Genomic DNA, 22,863 nt, shown 5'->3' with positions numbered 1-22,863 from the left:
AGGATAAATGGTTTCACTCTTGCAAAATTAGAAATTTTCTTTTATTCTAGTGCTTGTAACTTATTACTCACTGATCAACTAAGAAAAATATACAACACTAGGGATCAAATATATCCTAATCTATAGATGAATTCTTTAACTGGTAAGTTATCATTTTAAATTTCTTTGAACTATGCTTATAGTTGTACTATCCAGTGCTATAGAAACAAGCTGTATTCAACCTAAACACCTTCAAAATAAAAGTAAACATACAGACATATAATAATTCATTTATCCAAATGAATATATAAAATACTGGATTCCTCGGACTTCAAGCTGTATTACAAAGCTGTACATCATCAAGACAGTATGGTACTGGCACAAGAACAGACATTCAGATCAATGGAACAGAATAGAGAACCCAGAAATGGACCCACAAACGTATGGCCAACTAATCTTTGACAAAGCAGGAAAGAATATCTAATAAAGACAGTCTCTTCAGCAAGTTGTGCTGGGAAAACTGGACAGCAACATGCAGAAAAATGAACCTGGACCACTTTCTTAAACCATACACAAAAATAAACTCAAAATGGATGAAAGACCTAAATGTAAGTAAGATGGAAGCCATCAAAATCCTTGAGGAGAAAGCAGGCAATTTGGCCTGCAACTTTGACTTTGGCCACAGCAACTTCTTACTCAACACGTCGCCAGAGGCAAGGGAAACAAAAGCAAAAATGAACTATTGGGGCCTCATCAAAATAAAAAGCTTCTGCACAGAGAAGGAAACAATCAGCGAAAAGGCAACCAATGCAATGGGAGAAGATATTTGCAAAAGGCATATCAGATAAAGGATTACTATCCAAAATCTATAAAGAACTTCTCAAACTCAACACCCAAAATACAAATAATCCAGTGAAGAAATGGGCAAAAGACATGAATAGACACTTCTCCAAGGAAGACATCCAGATGGCCAAGCAACACATGAAAAGATGCTCCACATCACTCATCATCAGGGAAATACAAATCCAAACCACAATGAGATACCACCTCACACCTGTCAGAATGGCTAACATTAACAACTCAGGCAACAACAGATGTTGGCGAGGATGCAGAGAAAGAGAATCTCTTTTGCACTGCTGGTGGGAATGCAAACTGGGGCAGCCACTCTGGAAAACAGTATGGGAGGTCCTCAAAAAATTAAAAGTAGAACTACCCTATGAGCCAGCAATTGCACTACCAGGTATTTTTCCAAGGGATACAGGTATGCTGTTTCAAAGGGGCACATTCACCCTAATGTTTATAGCAGCACTATCGACAATAGCCAAAGTATGGAAAGAGCCCAAATGTCCATCGATGGATGAATGGATAAAGAGAATGTGGTATATATACACAATGGAGTGTTACTCGGCAATGAAAAAGAATGAAATCTTGCCATTTGGAACTATGTGGATGGAACTAGAGGGTATTATGCTAAGTGAAATTAGAGAAAGACAAACATATGACTTCACTCATATGAGGACTTGAAAATACAAAACAGATGAACATATGGGAAAGGAAGCAAAAATAATACAAAAACAGGGAAGGGGCCAAAAACACAAGAGACTCTTAAATATGGAGAACAAACAGGGTTACTGGAGGGGTCGTGGGAGCGGGGATGGGCTAAATGGGTAAGGGGCATTAAGGAATCTACTCCTGAAATCATTGTTGCACTATATGCTTAGATATAACTTAAAAAAATAAATAATAAAAAAATAAAATAAAATACTGGATTCCTGGAAATTTTGACTTGAAAATAAACCACATCCACAACTTGAACAACTTGTAAGATTTTTCAATTCAAATCGCTCACATGAAGCCTAAATGTCCATTGAATAAGACATGTTTCTTAGAAAAAGAGGAGTGAATGTATTTTTGGAATGATGACAGAGAAATGCATCTTTTATAACCATTTTTGATCAGAAGTATAGCTTCATTCACAAATACATAAACAGGGTCAAAATTTACAGAAAAATTTAGTGAGCTATAAGAGAACATTTTTCAGCTGCAGTTACATGTTTGGGTTTACTTATAAAATTTATATATGGAGTTTTCTATCTTAACAGTTTCATAATTACAACCTTCATGCTAGAACATTTCACTTTTTTCTACAATGATGAAGCTAAGTAATCAGAATTAAAAATTTGGAGTCATTCCTTTGGCATTTTGTAACTTTATATAATTTGCTATATAGCAAATATATATTCAGTGCTTGATTGTGTTTTATCAAATGAAAAAATGTAAAGCAACATCAATTAAAAATACATGCAGTTTTCTTCCTTAATTCTTAATTCCCTCTAAGTAGGCAGTTTAATACAGGAATAAACTTTTCAAGAAAACTCTGATTTCTAAAATAATATATTGATTTGAGGTAAATACGTAAGTGAAACAAGACTGAGATAAGACTGGATTAGACTGCTATTCATTTTTATGTATTAAACAGATGTTTTATGTATAAAAACAGGACTACAAAATACAAATATTTATGCGACAGGGGCGCCTGGGTGGCTCAGTCGGTTGAGCATCTGACTTTGGCTCAGGTCATGATCTCACAGTTCATGGGTTCAAGCCCGGCATCTGGCTCTGTGCTGACAGCTTGGAGCCTGGAGCCTGCTTCTGATTCTGTCTCCCTCTCTCTTTCTGCCCCTCCCCTGCTCACACTCTCTCTGTCTCTCAAAAATAAATAAATGTAAAAAAAAAGAAAAAAAATATTTATGCGACATATGAAGTACCCTAGGAAACTACATATCTTTCACATTGGTTAATTTTTAAATTGTATTCAGCTAAGGAAGACTTCTTGGAGGAAAATATTTTGTATGAATCTCTTTATCAAAACTTGAAAATAATAAAACATTCTGAATGTAAAATAGACTTTTAAAACACTGTAATAACAATGAGTTAAAGTGAAAAATACATTAAAAAAAAAAGCTATACCACTTATCCAGTGTAGAAATTGTCATTTATAAGAGAGTTTAATACAAGCATGACAACACATTTTTAGTGTGTGACAGTTAAGTATTATTACCTAACACCAGGGAATACACCTTTATTTGTTGGAAGGAGACTGTTTAATATTCTTTTGTATCTGTTTCACGAGTTTTTCCCAGGTCTAATTCATTTATATGAGTTGTTTTTATATTACTACCATTGTCATCAATTTTACTTTAATATTCATGAGTCTATTCAACTTTGTGCAATCCTCAGCTTTTATTTCTTGGGACTCCTTTCTCAGTTCTAATTTCAAAAAGATCTTCAGCTAAAATGCATTTTGAATTATTAGCCAATCTATTATCTCTATCACTTTCAACTTGTTCATAATTTTCTTCATTTGTATCTTCAGGATCATAAAGTTCAGGTGTAAAATAGATAGACTCATCCTCTGCTTCTGTGTCAGAAGCTCTATTTGAAGTAGAAAGTTTAGCTTCTTTACCAACTAGAGACAATTCAATGTCCGGACCCAGGGTTTCTTCATAGAACAGCTGTTTGGAATAATTTTCTTTAAGAAGAGTAGCATCAATCTTTATTGGTGAAATAACGATTTCTGATTGAGGGCATGGTTCAACTGATGTGTCTACCGTCAGAGATGAGGACTCACATTTATCAGTGAGTGGTAAGACTGTTTTGCATCCTTTTTCTGTTTCAAAAGGGGAAGCGCTAGAGGCACAGTCCTCTGGTGACCTGGATTTAGGTGTTGCAGTCAGAATTTCATCAGTAATATAATGTCCCAAAGAATTAAAGCTAGACCAATTAACTCTCTTTGTCTGTTTGTTGAAGGTTGGGCTTGTCGATCTGGAAATCACAATTCTTTCTGCTTTCATTGTCTGGGCAGACTCTTCCAATAATATAGGATCATCTATAAATACAAAAATTTAAGAATGTTAATTTCCTGTTCCTAACTAATATAATAATTGTCACATTAAAGTAATTTCTGTTAAAAATAATGAAGTAACTGTAGGGATCATAATTGAGAGCTCACAACCAACAGTAGCAGGACTTCATCTTAGAACATAAAGCACAAAATGTGAACTCTTAAAGGAATCCTAGGTCCCCAGTGATTCTGAGCCCAAGTTATAATGCTGTCTAGTAAACTATCAAATTCCACACCAGGGACTTTAGGAGTGAATGAGAAAAGGAGGGGTAAAAAAGGAATAGAAAGAGGGCTGAGTAATGGAGGAAATACACTGTAAAAATTTGCCTTGAAAATTCACTAACCAATGATAGGGAAAAACTGACCCTAGATTAATTCCCTAAAGGAAACTGGCAACCATAAGGACTAAATTATTTGATTTAAAGTTATAAAACTGGTTAGTAATCAGACCCAACTAGAACTCAGGTTTCCTGATTACTAGTCAATGTCTTTGCATTTACTACGACATTTATTAAAAAATAACAACAAAAAAACCCACCAGATACTATGAAGTAAATATTTAATACTTGATATATTAAATTATCATATATAAGTTAAAATAATTAAAATGGTATCCAATGCTATAGACCACAGTTTGGCAAATTTTTTTCTACACCTGGCCAGACAGTAAATATTTCAGGCTTTGTGGATCATATTGTATCTGCTGCAACTACAGGCATACCTCCTTTTATTGCACTTTGCTTTACTGCACATTGCAGGTACTGTGTTTTTTACAAATTCAAAGTTTGTGGCAACCTTGCATCGAGCAAGTCTATAAGTAACATTTTTCCAACAGCATTTGCCTACTTCATGTCTATGTGTCACATTTTAGTTATGCTCATCTGTGACCAGTGATCTTTGATGTCACTATTGTAATTGTTTTGGGGCACTATAAACCATACCATATAAGATGGTGAACTTAATAGACAAATGTGTGTGTTCTGACTGCTCCCCTCACCAGCTGTTTGCCCATCTCTTTCCCTTTCTTCAGGCATTCCTATTCCTTAAGACACGACAATATTGAAATTAGGTCAATTAATAATCCTACAATGACCTCTAAGTGCCAAGAGTTACATGTCTCTCTTTATTTACTTTTGTCTCTTTAAGTCAAAAGCTAGAAATGATACGCTTAGTCAGGAAGACATATTGAAAACCAAGATAAATCAAGGAGTAATTTTGACTTTCAACTCTTTTTAAGAAAGACGTTTCTGTAAGGCAATAGCTGCCACAGATAGTGATTCCTTTGATGGATCTGGGAAAAATAAATTGAAAACCTTCTGGAAAGAATTCACCATTCTAAATGCCACTAAGAACATTCATGATTCGAGCGGCCTCTGGGAGCAGACTTTAGAAGACCCCGCCTCGGACCAGGCCTTTCTGTGCAGAAGTGGCGGCACCGAGAGCCTCTATTTTACAGAGGCTTACTCTGACACATGCTCCACGGTTGGACTTGTTGCCAGGGAAGGCAATGTTAAAGTCTTAAGAAAACTGCTCAAAAAGGGACGTAATGTTGATGTCGCTGATAACAGGGGATGGATGCAGATTTCCTAAGCAGCTTATCACAACTCTGTAGAATGTTTACAGATGTTAATTCATGCAGATGCATCTGAAAACTACATTAAGATAAAGACAGTTCAGGGCTTCTGTGCATTACATCTTGCTGCAAGTCAAGGACATTGGAAGACCGTACACTCTTTTAGAATCTGGGGCAGATGCTAATGCCACTACTTCAGAGAAAACCACACCACTGTTTTTAGCTGTTGAAAATGGACAGATAGATACATTAAAGCTGTTGCTTCGACATGGAGCAAATGTTAATGGGTCTCATTCTGGGTGTGGATGCAACGCTTTGCATCAGGCTACTTTTCAGGAAATGCTGAGATCATAAAATTGCTTTTTTAAGAAAGGAGCAAACAAGGAATGCCAGGATGACTTTGGAATCACACTTTTATTTGTGGCTGCTTGGCACGGCAAGCTGGAAAGCTTAAACATACTTATTTCATCGGGTGCAAAAGTCAACTGTCAAACATTGGATGAAGTTACTCCCCTCATTTATTGCTGCTCAGGAGGGCCACACAGAATGTGTAGAGCTTTTGCTGTTCAGTGGGCCAGATCCTGATCTTTACTGTAATGAGGCCTATTGGCAGTTATCTATTCATGCAGTTGCATGAATGGTCCACATTGGACCATTAATGGACTTGTTAATACCACTTACCAACTGGGTTTGTGACATGGGCCAAAGTGAGCCCCGTTTACTCTGCAGTGTTCAGAGGGCATGAAGAGTGCCTAGAAATGTTACTCCAGCACGACTATAGACAAGATGTCTAGATGTGCCACATCTTTGCATTTAGTTCTCCCATGTGTATGGCTTTCCAAAAGGACTGTGAGTTTTTGGAATTGTGAATATTCTTTTGAAATACGGAGCCCAACTAAATGAACTTCATTTGGCATACTGCCTAAAGTATGAGAAATTTTCAGTATTTTGCTACTTTTTGAAGAAAGGTTGTCTATTGGCATTGTGGAACCATATTTCTGAATCTTTAAATCATGCAATTAAAGCATAGACAAAATATAAGGAATGGCTACCATCTCTCCTGCTTGCTGGATTTGACCCACTGAATCTACTCTGCAATTCTTGGATTGACTCAGTCAGTGATGACACCCTTATCTTCACTTTGGAGTTTACTAATTGGAGGAGGCTTCTTCCAGCTGTTGAAAAGATGCTCTCTGCTCGTGTCTCAAACTCCTCTTGGGCTCTGCAAGCAGCATATTGCCTCTGTTCTGTCCCTCACCCACCTTTGTTGTTTAGAAATTCGTTCAGTCCAGTCTCAAACCAGAACACCTATGATCCGACAGTTTTATCTGTCAGTTGCCACTTCCCAGATATGCTCTATGCAAAGGTTCCGAGGATGAATGAAGTTCCAGAACTGGCAGTTATTTAAGATGGAGAAATCAGGGAAACTACTTAATGCAGTTCGTGTCTTACTCTCAAAACGACCAAAACAAACAGCCATGTGGTACAAATTCTTCGTGATTTTATGGTCATAAATGATGATATTTGTTTGTGTGGTCAGTTAGGTTTTTTGGGGGGAGGCAGTAGTTTATTGCAAATGTTTACAATTGTGCTTCCTGGTAAAAAAAAATACCGTAAACCTGACTTATGTTACATTAGTGCAAATTTATCACCAACACATTTTATGTTGTAAATTCATTTACCTAACCATTTTCTGCATTATTTTGTTAATGAACTATGATGCTGCTTCTAGTGCTGAAAATGGCACATTTCCACTTATGAGTCTGTTTACCTAGGGCTAGGAGCTTAGAATGGAATGCATAAAACTTTCCAGGAAATGTACACACAATGGGGTTGAATCTATTATTATTATTATTATTAATTTGAGGTTGTCTCTTATATTTATAAGTCCATTCTCATCTCTTAATTCAGTCAGTTTTATGAAGAATTGCTATTCATTGGCTTTTCACAGGTAAATTCAGGGGAGAATTTTTTTTTTTAAGAATACATAAAATGAATAATTTTTCTGTTGATCCCCCCTGCCCCCCAAGTTTCTTAATGTTCTCTTTGGCTAAAAGAGACTCCCATTTCTGCAAAGGCAAGAACAGATCTAAACTCAAACATAGGCTAAGTTGAAAAAAATTAGGTCAATATTGAAATAAATGAGCATATTACCACACTTAAAGTACTAATCAGGACACTGAGAGGGGCATTTCTGTGGCACTATCATTAAAGAAAGAAAGCTATGTATTTCTGAGTCACATAGTATCAAATAAAACATTCAAGCCCCATTCAGCCTCCAGATCCGAGGGCAGCTTTGATCCTATGAAGCAATGATTGCTACTTTTATTAATATTATAGTGTTTTTCCTTTTTATCAAATAGTCCTTGATCCTATGAAATTTAGACCTCAGAAACCTAGGGTAATGAGCTACGACCTCATTGGTAGTGCTCAATATGAATCTACAGTCAGAGAAGAAAAAACACTGGATCAGGTGAGCTATGGTAAGATGCTGTCAGGACCAACCTTGAAAGAAAGTTTATGAAATCATTACTGTCACGACAGACAACTAGAAATTGGGCCTAGAGGAGGGAAAATCTTTTGTCCTACTGGGATTCTGTGGCTTGAAATAGATGGGAGTGTGTCAGCCAAGTCCGTCTCTGATAGGCCTTTGCTATTTGCTAAATAGCAAGGATGAAGTCAGACCAAATGATGGAAACATTGTTAAGATCCAGAGAGATGACTGAACTCCGTGCAGATTAGAGCTATAGTTGTTGCCTGTGGGTGGAGATAAGAGTTAGAATGTGGGTATACAGGTAGAAATAAGTGTAGATATGGAAAACCAGGTGGAAATTCTGATACTTAATAAATAAATTCCAAGAATGTATGTACTATGTAATAATTTTTAAATGTTGTTCTAATCTTTATTTTTCCAAACCCCAAGTCTCTGGTTTTTCACATAACTGGTTTATTATTGGGGCCAAATACACATAGAATATTTACATTTGAGGGTGAATCTTCTCATGTGTTTTTGTTCATGTTCAAATATGTAATAAAAATTAAACTATCAAAAAAATTCATGATTCATGGGAAGAAGTTAAAATATCAACATTAACAGGAATTTGGGAGGAGTTGATTCCAATCCTCATGGATGACTTTGAGGAATTCAAGACTTTACTGGAGATGTGGTAGAAATCGCGAGAGCACTAGAATTAAAAGCCTGAAAATGTGATTGAATTGCTGCCGTCTCACAAGAAAACTTCAATGGAAGAGGAACTACTTCCTATGTATCAGCAAAGAAAGTGGTTTCTTGAGATGAAATCTACTCCTAGTCAAGATGCTGTGAAAATTGTTGAAATGACTACCAAGAATTTAAGACATTATATAAACTTAATAAAGTAGCAGCAAAGTTTGAGAGGACTGACTCCAATTTTGAAAGAAGTTCTAATTTGGGTAAAATACTATCAAAAAGCATCGTATGCTATAGAGGTCATTTGTAAAAAAAGAGTCAATTGATGTGGCAAACTTCATAGTGGTCTTATTTTAAAAATTGCTGCATCCACCCCAGCCTTCAGCAACCAGCACCCTGATCAGTTAGCAGCCATAGACACTGAAGCACGACCCTCCACCAGTAAAAAGATTATGGCTTGTTGAAAGCTCAGTTGATGGTTAGCATTTTTTAGCAATAAAGTTTTTTTAATTAAGGTATATACATTATTTTTAGGACATAATGTTATTACACACTTAAGAGACTATAGTATTAGTATAATGTAAACATAACTTTTATACGCACTACAAAACCAAAAAATTCATCTGAATTGTTTTATTGTGATACTCGCTTTATTGTGGTGGTCTGGAACCAAACCCGCAACATCTCCAAGGTATGTAAGTACTCAATTGTGCTGGTCTAGTGCAAAATACACTATGACTAAACTCTGCTGTTGTGTACCACACATAACTGAATGCTCTACCAACTGAGCTAGCCAGGCAGTTCATACATAACTGAATGGATGTGACTCTGTACCATTAAACATGATATACAAAAACAGATGGCCAAATTGGTCCATAAGCCATAGTTTGCCAATCCCTGACACAGACTATTATATTCTAATATATTTTAAAATGTTATTTTTTATTATTCAGAATAAATGACTCTCACTTCCCTAAACTAATAAATTCATGTAAGAGAAGTTATCTATACATTAGACCAATTTTTAATATAGCCTTTAGGAAAACATCTGCCATTTGTACAGTATTACCATGCTGTGATATTTATCATCTTATTAGATCTTTGCATCCCAAGCTAAGGGATAGCTATGAAGAGATTCCTTTTTTGTTTTTTGTTTTTTTTGAAAGTTTATTTAGTTATTTTGAGAGAGGGAGAGGGAGAGGGAGAGGGAGAGAGGGAGAGAGGGAGAGAGGGAGAGAGGGAGAGAGGGAGAGAGAGAGATAAGGAGGGACAGAGAGGGGGAGAGAATCCCAAGCAGGCTCAGCTGACAGTGCAGAGCCAGACATGGGGCTTGATCCTGTGACCCTGAGATCATGACCTGAGCTGAAATCAAGAGTCGAATGCTTACCCAGCTCAGCCACCCTGGTGTCCCAGAGATTCCTTTTTCTATTAAGACTCAAAAAAGTTACGTGACTTGCTCATGGTCACAAAGTTAGGTAATGACAAAGTTTTGAGTGGAAAACCAGAAAATATGCTCAGGTCTCTTGACAAAAGTTTGTTCTCATTCCAATACACCATACTATTTCATTACTTTATGATAATGTCTTCTATTACAAGCCAACATATTTAAGGAAATTAATCTATAGCAAAATATATATCATTTCACTTGATATAATGAAAGAATTCTCTATCAAATGTAAATAGGCAAAACTTTTCAAACCTTGGTCCTTTCGGGAGATGATGTCTCCTGGTAGAGATAGACTTGTGGTTATTTTAGGACAGTGTAGTTCTTGGACACACATTTTTGCTTCACCTTCCCTAGGATTTTCTGGTGGTAGATGGCTTGCTGCTTCTGATAAGTAAGTTAAGGTATTGTCCTTCAAACAGGCCACTTCAAGTGTAGACCCACTGTCCTGTATAAACTTTCTGTCCTCTTTGGATACATCAATGACTTTCTGGTGCTTTTTGGAAAATTCAGCCAAGGACTCCATTGCACTTTCAAAGGTTGAATGGTACTGAACCTGCTGCCGTATCCATTTAGAAAGTCCTAAGGAAAAAGTAAACCGAGGGAAGAAACTTTGGTTATTTAGTTTCTTAAGACATTATGTATTAAGAAAAACCTTAGATAATTTTTCTAATGAAGTAATCTATATGAATTTAGGGTATATAGAATGATTCTCTACACTAAAAACTATAGAAAAAACTATAGAAAGTTTATGAAAGAAATTGAAAAAGACACAAAAAAATGGGAAAACATCCCATGCTAATGGATTAAGCTCTTAATTGTTCTTCTGAACAAATATTGTTAAAATATCTATACTATCCAAAGCAATCTATGCATTCAATGCAATCCTTATCAAAATAACACCAGCATTCTTCACAGAGCTAGAACAAACAATCCTAAAATTTGTATGGAGCCAGAAAAGACTGAATAGCCAAAGCCACGTTGAAAAAGAAAACCAAATCTGGAGGCATCATAATTCTGGATTAAAAAGCTGTAATCATCAAGACAGTATGGTACTGGCACAAAAACAGACATACAGATCGATGGAACAGAACAGAGAAGCAGAAAAGGACCCACAAATGTATGGCCAACTAATCTTTGACAAAGCAGGAAAGAATATTCAATGGAAAAAGACAGTCTCTTCAGCAAATGGTGCTCAGAAAACTGGGCAGTGACGTGGGAGAATGAACCTGGACCACTTTTTACACCATGCTCAAAAATAAACTAAAAATGGGGGCACCTGGGTGGCTCAGTCAGCAGAGCGTCTGACTTCAGTTCAGGTCATGATCTCGCAGTCTGTGAGTCTGAGCCCCACGTCGGGCTCTGTGCTGACAGCTCAGAGCCTGGAGCTTGTTTTGGATTCTGTGTCTCCCTCTGTCTCTGTCCCTTCCCCACTTGTGCTCTCTCTCTGTCTCAAAAATAAATAAACATTAAAAAAATTTTCAAAATAAACTCAAAATAGATGAAAGACCTAAATGTAAGACAAGAAACCATTAAAATCCTAGGGGAGAAAACAGGCAACAACTTCTTTGACTTCGGCTGCATCAATTTCTTACTAGACATGTCTCTGGAAGCAAGGGAAACATGAACTATTGGGACCTCATCAAGATAAAAAGCTTCTGCACAGCAAAGGAAACAATCAACAAAACTAAAAGGCAACCGATGGAATGGGAGAAGATATTTGCAAATAACAAATCGGATAAAGGGTTAGTATCCAAAGTCTACCTATAAAGAACGTATCAAACTCAACACCCAAAAAACAAATAAGTCAGTGAAGAAATGGGCAAAAGACATGAACAGATACTTTTCCAAAGAAGACATCCAGATGGCTACCAGACACATAAATAGATGCTCAACATCACACATCATGAGGGAAATACAAATCAAAACCATGATGAGATACCACCTCACACCTGTCGGGATGGCGAAAATTAAAAACTCAGGAACCAACAGATGTTGGTTAGAATGTGGAGAAAGAGGAATCCTTTTGTACTGTTGGTGAGAATGCATACTGGTGCAGCCACTCTGGAAAAAAGTATGGAGGTTCCTCCAAAAATTAAAAATAGAGCTACCTTACCACCCAGCAATTTCACTACTAGGTATTTATACAAAGGATACAAAAATGCTGATTTGAAGGAGCACATGCCCCCCCCCCCAATGTTTATAGCAGCACTATCAACAAGAGCCAAATTATGGAAAGAGCCCAAATGTCCATTGACTAATGATGAATGGATAAAGAAGATGTGGTATATATATACAATGGCGATCAAAAAGAATGAAATCTTGCCATGTGAAACAGGTGGATGGAATTAGAATGTATTATGCTAAGAGAAGTCAGTCAGAGAAAGACAAATACCGTACGATTTCACTCGTATGTGGAATTTAAGAAAAAAAGATGAACATAGGGGAAGGGAAAGAAAAAGAAGATAAAAAGAGGGAGGCAAACCATAAGAGGTTCTTTTTTGTTGTTGTTGTTTATGTATTTACGTTGAGAGAGAGAGAGAGAGAGAGAGAGAGAGAGAGCGCGAGCAGGAGAGGGGCAGAGAGAGGAGACAGAACCCCAAGCAGGCTCCACACTGTCAGTGCAGAGCCTATGTGGGATTTGAACCCATGACCCGTGAGATCATGACCTGAGCCGAAATCAAGAGTTGAATGCTTAACCTACTGAGCCACCCATGCACCCCTAAGAGACTCTAAATACAGAAAACTAAGGGTTGCTGGAGGGGAGGTGGGTAGGGGGCTGGGCTAAATGGGTGATGGGTACTAAGGACAGCACTTGTTGGCATGAGCACTGGGTGTTACATGTAAGTGAAGAATCACTTAATTCTACTTCTGAAACCATTATTACACTATATGTTAACTAACTTGGATTTAAGCAGGAAAAAAAAAAAGATTCTCAATATTTTTCCTGCCTAAAAATCTTCACATGTACATTATGCTTAGTATTGCTCATGTATCAGTACCATTTTTCTTTACATGCAGTGATTGTCAACTGAAGGGAGGGAAGAGGGAGTGGGAGTAGAGTGGAATGGGAGAAATGTATTATTTGTCAGTTTAGAATAACTGGGGAAATAAGGCAAATTTAATTTCATCATAATTCCCCACAAATATTGCCTATGCTTTAATTTTAGAGAAACTAGAAGTTGTAAACAACACGATCTTCCATTCCAACTTTCTAACTTTGACTCCCTTTACAAAAAATAAATGCAAGATTCCAGTCTCATAGGTTTTTTTGTTCCTCTTCTCCCCCAATTCCAAATGTGTCTTAAACTATCCTGGAAATGAAAGGAATAACAATGTTACCATGGACAAATCATGTCCTATTTGAATATTTATGATATATTTTTTAATATATAAACAATTAAGTTGTAAGGGACATGATTTGACCTATGACATGTGAAAACTGTAAAACCTTGAACCATATTAAAAGTATACGTGTTTTGTAGTATGACTTATTTCAGAAGGAAATTCAAAATCAGATATTCACTTTTAGAAAATAAATATTCTCTGCTGGTGTTACTATCATCATCTTCTGGAGTAATTTAAAAAGTCACTATGGTATTTTAAGTTAAAAGAAAAATAAGGCAGGGCTTCAAACACCTTGAACTCCTATACAATCATTTACATACATTCTTTTAGTTTTTTTTTTTATGGTAGTTTTTCTATATTTAATGCAAAATGAATTGAGTTCTGTAGTTAGTGCAAATTCACTTCAAATAAAAATTAGCCATCAAAAGGAATTTGTACATTGTTGCGCTAGTATTATCTAGATAGGAAGATTTCATACTTTTATGAGTCTCAGAGAAAATAAACAAAAACCATACAGAAATAATGTAAAATTCTTAATTTAAAAAATCTGTTGGCAGTGCCTAGCTGGTTCAGTAGGTGGAACATGTCATTCTTGATCTTGGTGTTGTAAGTTCGAGCCCCACATTGGGTATAGAGACCTACTTAAAAAATAAAATCTTTAGGGGCACCTGGGTGGCTCAGTTGTTCAGAGTTAGGCTCAGGTCGTTGTCTCATGGTTCTTGAGTGTGAGCCCTACATTGGGCTTTCTGCTATCAGTGCAGAACCTGCTCGGATCCTGTCTCCTTCTCTCTGTCCTTCTACTAGTGTGGGCTCTGTCTCTCTCTCAAATCAAATCAAATCAGATCTTTAGGGGCATGTGGGTGGCTCAGTCGGTTAAGCATCTGACTCTTGATTTTGATTTTGGCTCAGGTCATGATCTCACTGTCGTGAGATCAAACCCTGCATTGGGCTCTGCGCTGAGCATGGGGCCAGCTTGAGATTCTCTGTCTCACCCTCTGCCCCTCTTCCCCACTTACGCCCTCTCTCTAAAATAAAATTAAAAAAAAATTTTAAGATATATAATTTATTTTCAAGTTAGCTTGGAATACTACTCAGCAAGGACAAAGAACGAAATCTTGCCATTTGCAACAATGTGGATGGAACTGGAGGGTATTATGCTAAGTGAAATAAGTCAGTCAGAGAAAGACAGATATCATATGTTTTCACTCATATGAGGAATTTGAGAAACTTAACAGAAGTTAAGTTTCCATCTCATTCCATGCAGGAAGAGAAGAAAAAAAAAGTTACAAACTGAGAGGGAGTCAAACCACAAAAAACATTTTTTTAAATAAATAAATCTTTTAAAAATTCAACAAGTCTGAAATATAAGGTAAGAAGTACTAGATGTTCAAATAAGAAAAACTTTTCAGATTTTGCATTTTTTTAACTGAAGTTAAGAAAAACATTTGACAAGAAGACCATTTAATTTTTTAACTTTTTAAAGATTTTATTTTTAAGTAATCTCTACATCCAATGTGGAGCTTGAACTTATAACCCCAAGATCAACCCTGAACCAGCCAGGTGCCCGTAGAAGAATATTTTAAAGAAGGATTTCCCTTAAAGTTCTTTATTTTGTTTGGTTGGGAAAATAATTATACTGATTAAAAATCAAACTTTTCTAAAACTGAAAAATTTTAGTATTATACTCGCCTCTTTCACGTGTGGAACTTTTTGTAATCAAAGAAAGCCTTTTCAGTGCAAAATGTCAGTTTGCTTTTGAAAACTCAAAGAATCTGAGCTCCACCTGCTGACTAAACATAAGCACTTAACATTTTGCTTTTAGTTATGTCTGGCCCTAAGTGCAATGGGTTGCTTTACATGGAAAGAGCAGAAAAGACTAATAAAGCAGCACTTGCTGCTTTAATCCAGGTGTATACATTTTAATGCCAAACCAAATACTAGGCTCTGAAATAGAAAAAGTAGAGTCCATACCCATAGGTGGTTTATCTGAAACAAATTTAAAATTTTGCATCTCTTTTTATCATTGTCGTATGAACTTTTTAGCTTTGAAGATAATAAAGATGCAAGTATTTCCAAACTAAATACTATAGGCACATAATATTTGTTCATCTGAGTGGGGAAAAATGGCCATTCACTATATCTTGAGGCCTACAGTGGAGCTTTTTTCCTTTTAGAAAATACTAGCTCTAACATGAACTCTATAACAGCTGAAGCATTTCTAAACAAACAAAAAACAATCAACAATCTTCAATATAATCAAGAATGAAAGAATAAAGAATCCTAAGCAGCCAAAGGAGATGTGCTTAAATGTAAAAACTTATTTTTTGGAAAATTCATTTCTGTGAATAGTCTTTTCCCTGATAATGATAAATAAATAATTACTGTTAGTGAATTAAATCCAACATTCTACAAAATTGAAGGATACTAACTGATTAATACTATGTTAGTAACTAGTTTCTCCTCTATAAAGATTTTTTTTTGTAAACACACAAGCATTAAAAGGCTAGATTTCCTGTCAATATGAATTTTTCCATATTTGATCTATTAAAAATCTGTCCCTCCCCAATTTTTAAAAAATTTATTCAATTATTTTGGGGCACCTGGGTGGCTCAGTGGGTTAGGCGTCTGAATTCAGCTCAGGTCATGATCTCACGGCTCATGAGTTCTAGCCCTGTGTCAGGCTCTGTGCTGACAGCTCAGAGGCTGGAGCCTGCTTCCGATTCTGTGTCTCCCTCTCTCTCTGACCATTTCCCGCCTGCACACTGTCTCTCTCTTAAAAATAAACATTAAAAATTAAAAAAACAAATTTAAAAAAAAAAAAAAAAAAAAAGGGGCGCCTGGGTGGCGCAGTCGGTTAAGCGTCCGACTTCAGCCAGGTCACGATCTCGCGGTCCGTGAGTTCGAGCCCCGCGTCGGGCTCTGGGCTGATGGCTCGGAGCCTGGAGCCTGTTTCCGATTCTGTGTCTCCCTCTCTCTCTGTCCCTCCCCCGTTCATGCTCTGTCTCTCTCTGTCCCAAAAATAAATAAACGTTGAAAAAAAAAAAAATTAAAAAAAAAAAAAAAACATTAAAAAAACTTTTAATAAAAAAATAAAAAATAATTTATTCAATTTTTAATTCAAACCCTTGGGATGCAGCGAAGGCAGTCCTGAGAGGAAAATACATTGCAATCCAGGCCTATCTCAAGAAACAAGAAAAATCCCAAATACAAAATCTACCAGCACACCTAAAGGAAATAGAAGCAGAACAGCAAAGACACCCCAAACCCAGCAGAAGAGAAATAATAAAGATCATAACAGAAATAAACAATATAGAATCTAAAAAAAACAGCAGACCAGGTCAATGAAACCAAGAGTTGATTTTCTGAAAAAATAAACAAAACTGATAAACCTCTAGGAGGCTTCTCAATAAGAAAAGGGAGAGGAACCAAATAGCTAAAATCATGAATGAAAATGGAATTATTACAACCAATCCCTCAGAAATACAAGCAATTATCAGGGAATACTATGAAAAATAATATGCCAACAAACTGGACAACCTGGAAGAAATGGACAAATTCCTAACCACACACACACTTCCAAAACTCAAACAGGAAGAAATAGAAAGCTTGAACAGACCCATAACCGGCAAGAAATTGAATCAGTTAACAAAAATCTCCCAACAAATAAGAGTCCAGGACCAGATGCCTTCCCTGGAGAATTCTACCAGACATTTAAAGCAGAGGTAATACCTATCTTCTCAAGCTGTTCCAAAAAATAGAAAGGGAAGGAAAACTTCCAGACTTATTCTATAAAGCCAGCATTGTTTTGACTCCCAAACCAGACAGAGACCCAGCAAAAAAAGAGAACTACAGGCCAACATCCCTAATGAATATGGATGCAAAAATTCTCAACAAGATACCAGCATATCAAATTCAACACCATGTAAAAAGAATTATTCACCATGATCAAGTGGGATTCATTCCTGGGCTGCAGGGCTGGTTCAACATTGGCAATTCAATCAATGTGATACATCACATTAATAAAAGAAATGGTAAGAACCATATGATCCTGTCAATCGATGCAGAAAAAGCATTTGACAAAATTCAGCATCCTTTCTTAATAAAAACCCTCGAGAAAGTCAGGATAGAAGGAAAATACTTAAACATCATAAAAACCATTTATGAAGAGACCACAGCTAATATCATCCTCAATGGGGAAAAACTCAGAGTTTTCCCTGAGATCAGGAACACGACAGGGATGTCCACCCTCACTGCTGTTGTTTAACATAGTGTTGGAAGTGCTAGCATCAGCAATCAGACAACAAAAGGAAATCAAAGGCATCAAAAGTGGCAAAGATGAAGTCAAGCTTTCACTTTTTGCAGATGACATGATATTATACATGGAAAACCCGAGAGACTCCACCAAAAGTCTGCTAGAACTAATACATGAATTCAGCAAAGTCACAGTATACAAAGAAATGTACAGAAATCAGTTGCATTCTTATACATCAATAATGAAGCAACAGAAAGACAAATAAAGAAACTGATCCCATTCACAATTGCACCAAGAATCACAAAATACCTAGGAATAAACCTAACCAAAGATGTGAAAGATCTATATGCTGAAAACTATAGAAAGCTTATGAAGGAAACTGAAGAAGATACAAAGAAATGGAAACACATTCCCTGCTCATGGATTGAAAGAATAAATATTGTCAAAATGTCAATACTACCCAAAGCAATCTACACATTCAATGCAATCCCAGTTAAAATTGCACCAGCATTCTTCTCGAAGCTAGAACAAGCAATCCTAAAATTTGTATGGAACCACAAAACACCCTGAATAGCCAAAGTAATACTGAAGAAGACCAAAGCGGGAGGCATCACAATCCCAGACTTTAGCCTCTACTACAAAGCTTTAATCATCAAGACAGCATGGTATTGGCACAAAAACAGACACATAGACCAATGGAATAGAATAGAGACTCCAGAATTGGACCCACAAAAGTATGGACAACTAATCTTTGACAAAGCAGGAAAGAATTTCCAATGAAAAAAAAAAGACAGTCTCTTTAACAAATGGTGCTGGGAAGACTGGACTTGAGCAACATGCAGAAGAATGAAACTAGACCACTTTTTTACACCATTCACAAAAATAAACTCAAAATGGATGAAGGACCTGAATGTGAGAAAGGAAACCATCAAAACCCTAGAGGAAAGGGTCACCCGGGTGGCTCAGTCGGTTGAGCATCCAACTTCGGCTCAGGCCATGATCTCACAGTTTGTGGGTTCAAGCCCCACATCAGGCTCTGTGCTGACAGCTTGCTCAGAGCCTACAGCCTGCTTCAGATTCTGTGTCTCCCTCTCCCTCTCTCTCTCTGCCTGCCCCCCCCCAGTCATGCTCTGTCTCTGTCTCTCAAAAATAAATAAATGTTAAAAAAAAAAAATTGAAAAAAAAAAAAAAAAACCCTAGAGGAGAAAGCAGGAAAAAACCTCTCTGACCTCAGCCGCAGCAATTTCTTACTTGACACATCTCCAAAGACAAGGGAATTAAAAGCAAAAATGAACTATTGGGACCTCATCAAGATAAAAAGCTTCTGCTGTTTGTAAAGGAAACAATCAACAAAACTAAAAGGCAACCGACGGAATGGGAAAAGATATTTGCAGATGACATATCAGACAAAGGGCTAGTATCCAAAATCTATAAAGAACTCACCAAAGTCCACACCTGAAAAACAAATAATCCAGTGAAGAAATGGGCAGAAGACATGAATAGACACTTCTCTAAAGAAGACATCTGGATGGCCAACAGGCACATGAAAAGATGCTCAACGTCACTCCTCATCAGGGAAATACAAATCAAAACCATACTGAGATATCACCTCATGCCAGTCAGAGTGGCTAAAACAAACAAATCAGGAGACTATAGATGCTGGAGAGGATGTGGAGAAACGGGAACCCTCTTGCACTGTTGGTGGGAATGCAAACTGGTGCAGTCACTCTGGAAAAGTGTGGAGGTTCCTCAAAAAATTAAAAATAGATCTACCCTATGACCCAGCAGTAGCACTGTTAGGAATTTACCCAAGAGATACAGGAGTGCTGATGTATAGGGGCGCTTGTACCCCAATGTTTATAGCAGCACTTTCAACAATAGCCAAATTGTGGAAAGAGCCTAAATGTCCATCAACTGATGAATGGATAAAGAAATTGTGGTTTATATACATAATGGAATACTACATGGCAATGAGAAAGAATGAAATATAGCCTTTTGTAGCAACATGGATGGAACTGGAGAGTGTTATACTAAGTGAAATAAGTTATACAGAGAAAGACAGATACCATATGGTTTCACTCTTATGTGGATCCTGAGAAACTTAACAGAAGACCATGGGGGAGGGGAAGAAAAAAAAAAGTTAGAGAGGGAGGAAGCCAAGCCATAAGAGACTCTTGAAAACTGAGAATAAACTGAGGGTTGATGGGGGGAAGGGAAAAGTGGGTGATGGGCACTGAGGAGGGCACCTGCTGGGATGAGCACTGGGTGTTGTATGGAAACCAATTTGACAATAAATTTCATATTTAAAAAATAATAAAAAAAATAAAAAATCTTTTAATAAAAAAATAATCTATTCGATTATTTTGAGATAGAGAAAGAGAGAGAGTGTGCAAGTGGCAAGTGTTCAGAGAAATAGAGGGTAAAAGAATTCCAATCCCAGTGCAGAGCCTGATGCAGGTTTGAACTCAAGTACCGCAAGATCATGACTGGAGCCAAAGTCGGATGCTTAACCAACTGAGACACTCAGATGCCCCTGTCCAAATTTTTTCTTTAAAACCAGCAGTTATTAGGGGTGCCTGGGTGGTTCAGTTGGTTGAGTGTCTGACTTCGGTTCAGGTCATGATCTCATGAGTTCGTGAGTTCGAGCCCTGCATTGGGCTCTGTACTGACAGCTCGGAGCCTGGAGCCTGCTTCAGATTCTGTGTCTCAGTTTCTCTCTCTCTGCCCCTCCCTGGCTTGTATGCTCTCTCTCTCTCTCTCTCTCTCAAAAATAAATAAACATTAAAAAAGAACAACAACCAGTAGTTATTAAATACCAATAACTGTTATTAACTCTTACTCTAAACCCAGCTGAGAATCTTACCAGATATATACTGTGCAGGGTTACTACTAAAGCGATTATCCACAAGAATAAGAGCTCCCCAATCATTTTTGTGTCGAATACACCTTTAAAAAAAAATAGGGAGAAAAATCAAACAAATAACTTTGAAAACAAAAGCCAGACTTCTTGTGAGACAGAAGATTGAGAAAAATCAGTGATGTCAGTAGTATATTCCTCTAAGCCTTGTTATTATGAGCAAGATTATAGAAACAACTCAATACAATGTACCAAAGTAGGTATATTAAAAATCTCCTACTTTTGCCAACTCTTGATAACTTACATCAAAAAATGTTTATATGCATTCTACTTTGAAAGCCAAAAACTTATAGAAAATATTTACAAACCCTTACTTAGCTAAACAAATTATTTTTTTTACCTTCAATGTCATTTTAGTTGTAGAATTTATGTAGATAAACTTTGTTCTAGTTTAATGAGTTTTTATCATGAATGAATGTTTAATTTGTAAAACAAACAAACAAACAAACAACAAACTTGGGAAGAACCAATTGACTTGATCATGTAGTTTTTCTCCTTTAAACTGTTAACATGGTAGATCACACAGGCAAAATTTCAAATACAGACCTAGACTTTCATTCCTAAGATAACCACATGTTGTTATGGTGTATATTCTTTTTATAGATTGTTGAATTTGGTTTGCCAAAATATTTTTTAATTTTAAAAATTATTTAAAAAATTTTGAAGTGTGTAATTAAGTGACTTTTAGTACATTTACAAAGTTGTGCAACCTACACCACTATCTATCACACAACATTTTTATCTCACCAAAAAGAAACCCAGTGTCAATCAGTCACTCTCTTTATCCAATTATTCCCCCTATTCCCTGGAAACCACTAACATACTTTCTATCTCTATAATTTGCCTATTTTGAAATTTTCATATAACCGGAATCATGCAACATACAACATGATTCTTTCAGTTAACATGATGTTTTTTCAAGGCTACTTGTTATCACATGTATCAGTACTTTATTCCTCTTTTTAGCTGAATAATATTCCATTGCATTTATCCATTCATAAGTAAATGTGCATCTGGGTTGTTTTCACCTTTTGACTATTATGAATAATGCTGCTATGAACATTTGGGTACAAGTTTTCATATGAATCCAACCAGAAGTGGAATTGCTCGGGTGTACAGTAATTCAATGTTAACTTTTTGAGGAACACTTTTGTCTGAAGCAGTTGCACAATTTTACATTCCTGCCAGCATTGTGTGAGATTTCCAATTTCTCCATATCCTCACCAACACTTGTTATTATCCATCTTCTTCATTAAATGTACTCTAGGAAGTGTGAAGTGGCATTTCACTGTGGTTTTGATTTGCATTTCCCTAGTAACTAGTGATGTTGAACATATTTTCATGTGCATACTGGCTGCTTGTGTATCTCTTTTGGAGAAATGTCTACTAAAAGTATTGGTCCATTTTTAAATCGCATTATTTGTCTTTTCATTGTTGAATTATAAGAGTTCTTTATATATTCTGGATACTACAACCCTTAGACATATGATTTGCAAACATTTTCTCACATGTGTGAGTTCTATTTTTTAGCATTGTTCTTTGAAGAACAAACGTTTTAACAAAGTTAAACAAAAGTTTGACAAAGCCCAATTTATCTAATTTTTAAAGCTGTTTGTGCTGTTGATGTCATATTTAAGAAACCATTGACTACCAGGGTACTTGGATGACTCAGGCGGTTAAGTGTCCAACTTCGGCTCAGGTCATGATCTCGAGGTTCTTGAGTTTGAGCCCCACACTGGGATCTGTGCTGACAGCTCAGAGCCTGGAGCCTGCTTCAGATTCCATGTCTCCTTCTCTCTCTGCCCCTCCCCTGCTCATACTCTTTCTCAAAAATAAAATAAACATTAAAAAAAAAAAAAGAAAGAAAGAAACCATTTCCTAGGGGCAACTGGGTGGCTTAGTAGGTTCAGCGTCTGACTCTCGGTTTCGACTCAGGTCATGATCTCTCAGTTAGTGAGCCCTGTATTGGGCTCTGCTCTGATAGCACAGAGACTGCTTGGGATTCTCTCTCCCTCTCTTTGCCCTTCCCCTGCTCATGCTCTCTCCCTCTCAAAATAGACATTAAAAAAAAAAAAAAAAAAAAGCAAGAAACCATGGCCTAATCCAAGGAGTCTAAGAAGACTTACACCTTGTTAGTCTTTCACCCATCTTGAGTTACCTTTTGTATATGGTGTGGGGGTAGAGGACTAGTTTCATTCTTTTATATGGATATGCAGTTATCCCAGCACCATCTGTTAAAGACTATTCTTTCCCCCATTGGATTGTCTTAGCACTTTT

At 36.7% G+C, this 22,863-nt stretch overlaps 1 protein-coding gene and 1 pseudogene across 1 annotated transcript in view; one reads left to right on the top strand and one right to left on the bottom strand.

Annotated features, from left to right (window-relative positions):
• Nucleotides 1-1,794: 1,794 nt before the first annotated feature.
• The window catches only part of BRIP1 (BRCA1 interacting helicase 1), a 209,866-nt gene continuing 188,797 nt past the window's right edge, over nucleotides 1,795-22,863 (bottom strand). The window contains 5 exon segments of the mRNA XM_058702531.1: nucleotides 1,795-3,181; nucleotides 3,184-3,233; nucleotides 3,235-3,868; nucleotides 10,325-10,651; nucleotides 20,533-20,615. Coding sequence (XP_058558514.1) covers nucleotides 3,084-3,181; nucleotides 3,184-3,233; nucleotides 3,235-3,868; nucleotides 10,325-10,651; nucleotides 20,533-20,615 — 1,192 coding nt within the window. The 3' untranslated portion in view covers nucleotides 1,795-3,083.
• LOC131498031 (ankyrin repeat and SOCS box protein 3-like) lies at nucleotides 4,089-6,891 on the top strand (annotated as a pseudogene).

Source organism: Neofelis nebulosa, chromosome 16, assembly GCF_028018385.1.
Source record: "Neofelis nebulosa isolate mNeoNeb1 chromosome 16, mNeoNeb1.pri, whole genome shotgun sequence".
Taxonomy (NCBI): Eukaryota; Metazoa; Chordata; class Mammalia; order Carnivora; family Felidae; genus Neofelis; species Neofelis nebulosa.
Note: the sequence above shows the minus strand (reverse complement) of the source record. Positions and strands in the feature narration are given on the sequence as shown.